General features: G+C 35.9%; 1 protein-coding gene across 1 annotated transcript; it reads right to left on the bottom strand.

Annotated features, from left to right (window-relative positions):
- Nucleotides 1-396: 396 nt before the first annotated feature.
- On the bottom strand, nucleotides 397-4,175 carry LOC130960172 (pentatricopeptide repeat-containing protein At2g27800, mitochondrial-like). Its single transcript, XM_057885478.1, has 3 exons — nucleotides 3,900-4,175; nucleotides 3,012-3,186; nucleotides 397-2,435 (listed from the first exon to the last, which is right to left on the bottom strand). The coding sequence occupies exon 3, from the start codon at nucleotides 2,189-2,191 to the stop codon at nucleotides 863-865; it is 1,329 nt and encodes a 442-aa protein (XP_057741461.1). The 5' UTR covers nucleotides 2,192-2,435; nucleotides 3,012-3,186; nucleotides 3,900-4,175; the 3' UTR covers nucleotides 397-862.
- Between the last annotated feature and the right edge of the window lie 7,187 nt (nucleotides 4,176-11,362).

Raw genomic sequence — 11,362 nt, 5'->3', positions numbered from 1 at the left:
ATCAGCCATTTTAGCAATAACTAACTTAGCCAAATCCCATGGCTTAATAATCTCCATCAAGTTTTTTATCTCAATTTTTCTCTCAATATTATATCCTGTGTATCTTTTGTCATCCTATTTAAGATTTTTCATTAGAGACTAAATAAAATACAGTAAATAAGATTCGTTAGAGGCACTGAAATCTAAATATAAGACTTCGGATAAATTCATTATTGATCCAAACTAAACTCGATTGTTTTGTTTATAAAAATGCTCTAAATACCAAAAATCAATCCCTCTATCATTCGCCATGTATATTTATATATGTTGATTCATACATTTTCCAACAAAATAACTAACTACCGGATTAATCAAACGTTTCACAATAGAATAATAAAATTCTTTTACAGCATCAGAATCGAATATCTTCCACTAACACCAAATATCTATTCCTATACAGTGGCTGAATTTTTATATCCATGTAGTGTGGTTAATAATTTATTTGCATAATTCTACATAGATTTGATTGTTTTTTGGGGTTCCAAGACTTGGATACATAAAACTATCAACAAACTTTTAGGCGTTCACCTGCTACACATACAAGAGAATATGAAACCTGGGACATCTCATGTGAAATTACAAATACATACAACTAATGGTTGACAGGATATGTCAACAATTAGACATATCTACAGTAAAGAGTTTTTCAATGAAGAAGGAAGATTGTTCTTTTTACAATATAGAGAAATACTAAAAAATAAAAACATGTGCAATGCATATTCTAAAAAATATAGTTACAATCTTCATTCTTCAACCAACTTCACGCTTCACCAGAGAAATTCCCAAACAATTAAATGATAAAAGAATCTATGATTGTTGTACCTCAATCAATTCTGTTGACAGAATTCCCATAGTCATCTTCAAGCACATAAAGAAGCTTCCTGTAAGCATGCTCATCAAGAAGGTCCTTATCCTGAAACTTGCGCAATAAGCTCATTGCCTCCTGAACACTTGCTCGTCTGCAAATCTCATCGAGCACGGTCCTATAAGTAATAAAATCCGCAGACCTCTGTTTTTCGGTCATCTCCCATAGATAACTTACTGCCTCCTCAATTTCTCCACCAAGCGCCAAAGCATTGACAAGTGAATTGTAAGATTTGCTACTTGGGATGAAACCCTTGATCTTCATCTCATGACATAATTCTTCTGCATTTTTCGTCCGGCCTTGAGCACACAACCCATGAATCAAGTAATCATAGGTAAAGGAGTTTGGCTGGCAATTGTAAACCACACCCATTTGATGGAATATCCTCAATGCATCGTTAACATGGAGAGAAAGGACATAACCTTTTAGCATAGCATTTAACGAAAATATGTCAGGCTCTACACCGTCATTCACCATTTGCTTGAACAAACTTCTAATCGTCTCCATATACACATAATTTATATAGGTGTTGCTACCCCTACCTAAAAGTGCAGCAAATAGAATATTATAAGTCCTAATTGAAGGCCTACAATTTGAATTCCTACTCTTCTTCATTTGCTTAAATATATTCACAGCTCTACTCAGCTTCCTGGCCTCAGTGAAATAATATATAACGGTGTTGTACAGTGCCTCAGAACCGATCAAAGGAACCGCAAGCAGTTGGTTCACAATGTCATCCATTTCTTGATACATCTTTGCAGCCCCAAGCTTCTTTATGGTGACATGAAAAGTGGAAACATCATGCCGGAACCTTGGCTGCTGAGATGCCCAATGAAACAGCTCTAAACAAACCAAAGGGTCACTTTGAAGAGTCATCACATTGCACAGTTCTTCAGGGGTGAACCTTGGTGGAATTTGGGACAGTGCCAAGTGAAATTTTGTTTGATCTAAAGTAGGCTTTAGGGATTTCAACAACCTCTTGCGAACCCTTTTCCTATAAGACCTTGAGGGAGCCTTGGTTGAATAGCAATGATAATTGACGCAAATAGGTGCAAATATTATAGGAAATTTATTGTGGCCAGCAGTGATTTGAAACAAAAGGGGTTCAAATTTCTGGATATCATCAGAAAGACACAACTTTTGTGGTCTCTGACAGATGAGGCCCTTGAACATGAGCTCAGGGAACTTCTGAAGAAATGAGCTTGGGAAAGAGAATAAATTTTGGATCGAGTTATTCCTACTGAAGTAGTTATGATATCTCGAGCAATTTCCACCAAAAGATTGCATTTTTACTGTGCTTGGTGAATAACTAAGTGGGAGGTTAAACAATACTTAACAGACGCCCCGGTATGTGTTGAAGCATCTATTTCTTGCTCCCGTTTTCAAGTTTCTGCATTCAGAATATAATAATACTAATTCATCTTTATTCTAATGCACAAGCTCTCTCCATTGAATACGTTAATGGCCTCAATATTAATTCTCCACCTACTTCTCCGCACAGTAGCAATCGACAAGGGAAGCTTCAGCATCACTGTTAAGGAAGTAAAACTAGATGACTAACAAGTTTCTACAATGATTTCCCACTGACACTTAGATGTATGCCATTTGTTCAGTTCAAGCATATATATAATCATGGAATATCAATTAGACCACTATGACTAGACCAGCTCCACATTTGATTCATTGAATATATCCCAACTGTCACAATTAACAACATTATACATAAATTGGCTGAGACCTGGATTAACCATCCCCACAACAAAAAGATTTCACTTTATACAACTTCTAAGGTCTAGAACTTAGTCCACATGAAAATGTGTGCAATCAAATTAAGTTCCACAAATCCAAAACCAAATCAAGAATGAAAAGTAACCATAGTGGAAAAAGCACCTTCTAGAACCAACGAAACAAAAACATTAATTTTCTTTTTTCTTTTAAATTCTGTTCTTGAACAGAAAATGTAATAACTAGCAAGACGAAAAGAATCAAGCTTTGCTAGGAAAGAACATAACCAACCACCCATAAACTATAAGCAAAAGGATGTATTATCTTCTTGCACGAGGAAAAGAAAACTAAATAAAATAAAAAAACTAGAGAGAGAGGGTACCAATTAAGTACGAGAATGATTGAGGTTTGTTGAGCAGGAGAATAATTGAATCAGATAGGATGGAGTGAAGATGAATAAACTGAACAATCAATCAATGAATCCCCATGACGATCATTCTAGTGTCCCAACAAGAAGATGCAAAACCCCGCAAGAAGAAAACAGAGAGAAAGGAAACCTGGTTGGGAGATAACAAGAAGTGTTGAAAAATATTAGGCAGAGATATAAAACAGCCTTGATCCTTACAGCCTATGAGTCTATATATTACCACATTTTACTACACTGGAAAAAATCTAAGGAATTAATAATCAGAAGTCTAAGTGCTTGAGGAATCTCACTATGAACAACATATTATCTGTTATCTCACTACTGTTGTCTTCAGGCATATGTTTCATGCTGTCTTAGTGTTTTACCATTGTATTATTATTGCCAATCCCTTTAAGGTTAGACCTAACTAATGTATCAAGCTTTTCTTTCTGATAGTTTGTATAGGAAAATATGCCGCCATGTTCTGTGTACCTAGCCACACATCTCTGTAGCTCACAACCTTAGAAACTTGATCTGTATACTTAAGCTACTTCGTTACAAACTTCTGATAAGTACCAAGTACAATACTGAGTACAAGTCAGATTTTGAATAATGTTTACTGAGAAAATTGAGCTCTGAAATCAGCTACTTCCAAACTGAAAATTCAGCATACTAAGGAGTTGACAAGAAACTTGCATTATCACAGTCTTCAATTAACCATAATTAACATACAGCATTATCAAATCATCAAATTCATAACAATCAAATAAGCAACGCACAAACAGATTCACTCAGCAAGGTTTTTTTTCTGGGGGGAGGGGGGAAGCAAATTAAACTATCTATGAATACACAAGATGAATTTACCCAGGCTCACAAAGATCGGCGGAGAAGCTTCATAGACGCGGTGACAGTGAGAATGCAAAGTCATCGAGGACGTGAAAAGACGACGGCGAAGAAGACGCGAAGCAAGGATGGCAGAGAAGACGGGAGGTGGGGGAGGCAGTGGACGCGTGATGCGCCAGTAGCGGAGCACACGAGGAGCGAGGGTGGTGGTTCAGCGGCGGAGGGCGCGACGGCGGGAGGCTGGCGGCCGGAGGGCAAAGGAGGAGGATTCAGTGGGAGGGATAGGGTTTAGGGTTTCCTATTAAGAAAAAAAAAAGAGCCGATAGGTTAAAAAAAAAGGAATTTTATAAAATTTTTCAAGGTTGCGAAAACCAGACCGGTCATTGAACCGGTCAAATAACTGGTTCAATAATTTAATGATTCAACCGGGGTCGAACCGTGGTTGAATCGATTTAATTAATAAACTTTTGTTTGGTAAGGATGTTAGAATTTTATGCACTTGTATATATAAAGTTTGCAGCCAAAACAAAAGTGATATGTCTGTAAGTTTGGATCCAACAACAACAAGTAAACAACAAGAAGTAGCCAAAGTAAAGAAACACCCAAAATAATCAAAATGAAACTTTTCTGCAGCAAGCATCATTAACCCTTAAAATTAAAAATGACAAATTTCTCATTCTAACACAAGCATAGTAAGCTATGTTCTTTAACTGTGATTGCAATGCAACAACAAACCATTATGTCCCAATGTCATACACAACATCAAGGTAATACATTTAAAAAGAATAAATAAATAAATAAAAGGAGTTCAGCTCAAAACATGAGTAAGCCCTTCAAATAATCAAAAGTTTATTTGGTCCTTCGAATATGCATTTGACATCAAATTGATCATCAATTTATATATATTACTAAAATGGTCAAATTAGTCCCAAAGATATATGAGACATCTAATTGTCTCTTCACTATCAATCTGTTACATTTCTCCATAAAATTAGACCTCAAAAACATAAAATTGGTCCTTGATGAACAAAAAATTGATTATTAAAGGACCATTTTGATGCTGTTGACACAAACGAGCATCAATGTGCGTACCTGAACTTTTCTAGGCCTACATGAAATATAAGGATTTAAAATAACAGAATAAAAAGCAGCAGAAGCAAAACTTTGAACAGAAACTGAATTTTAATTCAATTCTCTAGCAATAACTTGATACATCATATGCATTGTTGGCTCTGTATAAAAAAAGAAACATCTGAGAAAATATTTGCCTAATTATATCAATTCATACAGCATTTAAAATCCAGAATTATATTCAGCAAAAGTCAATGTAGCATTCAAAATCCAGAGTCCCAAAATTGTATCAATTCTATATAGCATTCAAAATCCAGAATCCAAAATTGAACTTATATCAAATTTATATTAAGCAAATTCAGAATTACAGAATGCTCAAGTCATATAATTAACAAAATAAAAAAAATTAAAAATTAAAAAAAAAACTGAAAAGCAGAAGAAGAACTCTGCATCAAGCCATCAATTCATATAATTAACAAGACAATTGAACTAACAATCTTCCAACAAACAATTCATATAGTTAATTAACAAAATAAAAAAATTAAATCAAAAACCCAAGAACTCACCGTGGCAGAAGCAAGAAGGCCTGAGTTCCAGAACGCCGACGCCGACGACCAGGGCGACCAGATGACACCGACGACCAGGGCGACCAGACGACACCGACGCCAGAAGCTCCAGAGTTCAGACGACTAGATGACGACGCTGCTGACAGCAGCTTCGATCCGCGACCGGGAGTTCCTTCTGCCCGTTGGAGTTCCTTCTGCCGGCGTCGATTGTGGAGCTTGTTGCCGGGTTAGGGTTCGAAAATGGAAGAGGAAATGGATGGGTTGGGTGGGTGGGTCACTAGTACAGTAAGTTTTTTTTTTTTTCCTCGGCGTCAAAACCACGCCGTTTTGATGGATAATAAAAAACCGTTGATTTAAAAAACTGGACTGGTTCATCTGGTTTGTTGGTTAACTGCCGATTCAACCGGTTTTCTATCAGTTTTTTACAAGACGGTTCTAAGAATCATCCGGACCGTTCAAATGACCAATTTTCGGTTAATTCGATCGAATCGACCAATCCAATCCGGTTTTCAAAACCTTGAAATTTTTACTCATTCAACTACTTCATATTTTAGGTAGAGAAAGGCTAAAAAATTATTAAAATTTATTATTTTTAGTTATTAATTAATTATTAATGTTTAAAAATATAAGATACAATATAAATTTTTTTAAATAAATATTTTAAATATTTTATTTATTGATATAGGTAATTTGGATCAATAAATAAAATATTTAAAATGTTTGTTTAAAAAATTTATAAAATATGTTATTAAATTATTAGACTAAAAAAATTAGTTTATAGGAATTAAGTTGATGACTAAGTTATAATTAAAAACAATAAATTTTGATGGCATTTAAATATCAAGCCAACTTCAACCAACTTTTTAAATTTTAAAAAAAATGTGCGTCATTATGTCTTTTCTCCAAAAAAAAAACATCTCAAAATCTAGGAAAGAAACTTCTAAAACCCCACATAAAAAACCATCCATATTTACTTAGAAAGCATTGAAAAAAATAGTTAAAGAAAAACCATGAAAAGAAACATTCAAAACCATGTAAAAAAACATCCATTTACTCGGAAAAAACATTCAAAAAAATAGTTAAAGAAAAACATGAATGCATTGCAAAGAGGATGTTGCACTGGTCGACGGCATTGCATTCGCGAGGGAGAGGGTGATGAGGTGGTTCTGGTCGCAGCGAATCGCGAGGGGGAAGGCGCTGCGGCGGTCGGCAGCGCTGCGAATCACGAGAGAGGGCACTGTGGCGAGAGACGACTCTGCAATGGTCCTGAGTGGACGAATTGCAAGGGGGGAGGGCGCTGCGATGATGGCCAGCACTGCGAAACGCGACGGAGGGCGCTGCAGTGGTCGGCGATGCTGTGAATCGCGATGGAGGGTGCTGTGGTGGGAGAGAAAGACAACAGGGTAAACGGCGTGAGTAGGAATAGGAGAGAATAGAGGAGGTGTGCGGTTTTTTTTTTTTTTCAATTTTAAAGTTAAGTTTAGAAGTGGTTTTTGTGTTATTGGACCTTTTTATTATGATCCACATTGTAATTAGTTATAATTGGCTGCTATCCTAGTTGATTTCCTAAATTTTTTCTTTAAGAATTTAATAGATATCCTTTTAGGACTTCTAATATAATATGAAAAATATATTATCAAACAGAAGACGAGCAGATAAATGAAGTGACGTCAACAGTAAAAATGGAACATTAAACTCTAAAATAAAGCTATCACCCCTTGTCCTAATTACAAACTTAGAGGAAGTATAAACTAAGTTAAAAAAGCAATGTAATTTTATCTTTAAATAAAATTAAAGCTAAAACGCCTAAGCTAAGCAATCAAACAACTAATAGTTGTCAATCACAGTCAATCCCCAAAAAACTTGGTGTAGAATTTATAATTCACAAACTAACCGGCAAGTGCATCGGGTCATACCAAGTAATACCTCAGGTAAATGAGGGTCGATCCCACGAGGATTGATGGATCAAGCAACAATGGTCAAGTGATTCACTTAGTTAGACAAAAAGAAAATGGTGTTTTATGAGTTCAAACGCATTAATAGTAAATTCAGGAGATCAGAAAACAAGCAGTAAACGGATTGTGAAATATATGAGAAAACAGTTAAGGCTTCAGAGATATCTATCTTCTGGATTGACTTTTCTTACTAACTATTTTAATCATGCAAGATTCAATTCATGGCAAACTATAGTTCTATACCCTAATTCCTTAGACCTTTTTAGTCTCCTCTAACCTTCATCAACCGCCAATTCTTTGGTCACTTAATTCCAATTAGAGGATGAAGTTCAATTCTAGTTTATATGCTACAGAAATCCTAATTACCCAAATATAAGAGGATTATATGTTACGTATCCCGTTAAGTCCAGATAATTAGAAATTTAGGAGAAATTATTTTCAAGCTGTTGTTCAAGTAAAGAGCTTTTTCAAGTTATACAAGAACTCAATTAGAACAAGGGTCATACTTCCGTTCCACCCAGATTCAAAAGATAAAGAACGAAAACAATTCTTGAAATAGAAATCAGTACATGAATTAAAATAGAAAAATAATAGTATCAATCCATACAATAGACAGAGCTCCTAACCTTAACAGTGGAGGCTTAGTTGCTTATGGTTCAGAGAGAAAACAAGGATTTTGAAAAACTGTAAAGTGCGGAATGAGGTCGAAGAGAAGAGAAGAGGCCGAAGAGCTGATTCTTTTCCATTTTATATCTAATCCTAATTAATGTAAAATATATTTTCTAAAACTAAATAATATTTCTTCCTATTTGTAATTAAAGTAAAGTTTAATCAAAATAAAAACAAATCTTCAAATGCTCTTTGTCATGCGTAGGGACCATCGAACTTGGCATGCTTGGACTGGCGCCTAACTTCACAAAATGTGAAGTTAGGCAAGGCTGAGGCAGCATGAATTGGTGCTGATGTGAGTGTTGTTGCGCCTAATTTGAGAAGGGATTGCGCCTAACTTGAAGGAATCAGAACCAATTTGCGTGTTGATGTTGTGTCTGGCGCCTAACTTGAGAAATCTCAAGTTAGGTGCCACCTTGGCAGACTCCTTGGACGCTCCTTGCTTTGTCAAGTTAGGCGCCACTTGTGCAGCATTGGATTCATGTATATAGTTGATCTTGGCCTCAAGTTAGACGCCACCCTTGCTGAATTGGTGGAGAATAAGTATGGACTATTATATATCGTTGGAAAGCTCTAGAAGTTGCTTTCCAACGCCACTGAAAGCACGTCAATTGGACCTCTGTAGCTCGAGTTATTCAGGTTAGAGTGTAGAGAGGTCAGGGTTGACAGCATCATTTGCCTTCTAATATTTTTCTACAGAAACTCTATCAAATCCATCCGAATGCTATCTGAAATAAACAGAATTGCACACGACTTAAAGTAGCATCCATAGTGGCTAAAAGATAATTAATTCTTTATTAAACTCAACAATTTGAGTACAAATTCACTAGGAAAAGATAGGAAAGATGCTCACGCATCACAACACCAAACTTGAATTGTTACTTGTCCTCAAGCAACCAAAATTAATACAGGTTTAAGATGTGAATTTGAATGAGAAGTGAGAGTTCAATTAGGCTCATGTCTCTTCTTGAAGTGGGGTTTGCCTATTGTAACACTGAATAGTTTTGGCATCTCACTCTCTTTTGAATCAGAGGAATGTCACTGTCATTCGGAAGTGGAATTCGGATAATATTATGAATTTTCTAATCTTTATACTTCAGTTTAATCCTTGAAAATAGCAAATATCCTTTAGTTCTTTTCTTTGGTGCTTTGCACCTTGAGTCTAGCCGTGACTTTAAATATTTTGCCTCAAGCTTTACTTAACACAAAAACACCACGAGCACTTAACTGGGGAACTCTCTTTAAGTTCTGATTTTTCTTTCAGTTACTCCTAGACAGTGGTGCTCAAAGCATTTGGCATACTCTGTTAATTGCATTTGATCTCGACTCTTAGTGTTCTGTCTCAAGGCTTACTTGACACATTGACGATTGGATTTTTGACGGTTTAGAATTTTACAAATGAAATCTCGTCGAAGTATAGTCTCTAAACCAACAATAATCCTCTCATACAAATATTTGTTTGTCACAAGTACAAACCCCTAAAATCTATAAACCGAAGTATTTAAACCTCGGGTCGTTCTCCCTAGGATTTACAATAAAGTGTTTTGTTATTGGTTGTGAGTTATTTTGGAGTTTTAGATGAGAAACATGAATAGTAAATGGTAAGAAAACTTTATTAACAAAATGGTCTTGGCAAGATTTGGTTGTCAAGGGTCTTCATCATTATCACTAGCCACAAGTATGGTAGTTGCAAGGATTAATCCCACTTAGTCATCCTTAAATCAATTAACAAAGGAAAGTCAAGTGAGTTATATCAATCCTAGTCCATAAGTCCTAGCTTTCCACTAATTGGATTAATGAAGGCTAGAGTTAATGGCTATCAACTAGCAATCAATTGGACACTAGTGACTCAAGAAATCCTAAGTTACATTCTCAAGCCAAGAACATAAAATTCTACTCTAACATCCTCTCAAGCATTTCATCAAACACTTGGAGGGTAATGAAAGAAAGCATTTTTATTTGTAAGAATAAAAGGAATCAACAACCAACAATTACAAAGAATTAACAAAACAACAATCAACAACATCACAATCACATGAATTATCTCAAATTGCATTATTAAAAGAAAACAAAAGAACAAGAATATCTCAATTACAAAACCTAGAAAGAAAATAAGAGAAATTACAACAAGAGGATAGGGATAGAAAGAAGAACCAAAGTGTAGCAATCACCACTTGAAGGTAGAAGTAGAAGGAGACTTGAATTAAACCTAGAATTATGAGATCCTAATCTAACCCTAATTCCTAATCCTAGAGAGAAGTGAGAGCTTCTCTCTCTAAAACTAACTCTAACTCCTAAAACTAAGCTAATGATCAAAAGTATCTAAAGTATCTAAAGTATATTGATTCCCCTTCAATACTTGACTTAAATAGCATCAGAAATGAGTTGGATTGGGCCCACAAGGCTCCTAAAACCGCTGGGGACGATTTCATTAAAGTGGGCCACGGACAGAATCGGCGCGCGTGCGCAAAGTGCGCGGGCGCGCCCTTGAACACGAAGCAACATATGGCAAAATTTATATCATTTTGAAGCCCCAGATGTTAGCTTTCCAACCCAACTGGAACCGCATCATTTGGACCTCTGTAGCTCAAGTTATAGTCAATTAAGTGCAAAGAGGTCAGGCTTGACAGCTTTTTGGTTCCATCATTTCTTCATGAGTTCTCCAACTTTACATGCTTTTTCTTCATTTCCTTGATCCAATCTTTGCCTCCTAAATCTGAAATCTCTTAACAAACATATCAAGGCATCTAATGGAATCAAGGTAAATTACATTTAGCTATTTTAAGACCTAAAAAGCATGTTTTCACTCTTAAGCACAATTAAAGGAGAATATACAAAACCATGCTATTTCATTGAGTAAATGTGGGTAAAAGGTGATAAAATCCCCTAAAATCAATACAAGATAAACCCTACAAATGGGGTTTGTCACACATTCACACCACAAGCATATGACTAAAAAAACAACTCTTTGAGCTTTTAATCATACCTGTAGTAGATTATGCAGAATTGGGATAGTTGAAAATTTGATTGGGGCAGCCGGAGGTTCTGCGCATAGGCACCATGTCTGCGTACGCATGACTTGCAAAACCCCATTTACCCGAGTCAGGTAGGTTCTGCGCGTACACACGAGGCGTGTGTATGCACAACTACCCTGTTTTGTCTAAATTGTTGTTTTTGAACTACTTAACCTTCCAACCTATTTATAACCCCATTTGAAGTTGAA

Source organism: Arachis stenosperma, chromosome 1 (genome assembly GCF_014773155.1).
Source record: "Arachis stenosperma cultivar V10309 chromosome 1, arast.V10309.gnm1.PFL2, whole genome shotgun sequence".
Classification (NCBI taxonomy): domain Eukaryota; kingdom Viridiplantae; phylum Streptophyta; class Magnoliopsida; order Fabales; family Fabaceae; genus Arachis; species Arachis stenosperma.
The sequence above is the reverse complement of the archived record's forward strand: the minus strand, read 5'-3'. Positions and strand labels throughout refer to the sequence as shown.

Coding starts and splice junctions, on each gene's coding strand:
- LOC130960172 (XM_057885478.1), bottom strand. CDS start 2,191: ATGCAATCTTTTGGTGGAAATTGCTCGAGATATCATAACTACTTCAGT.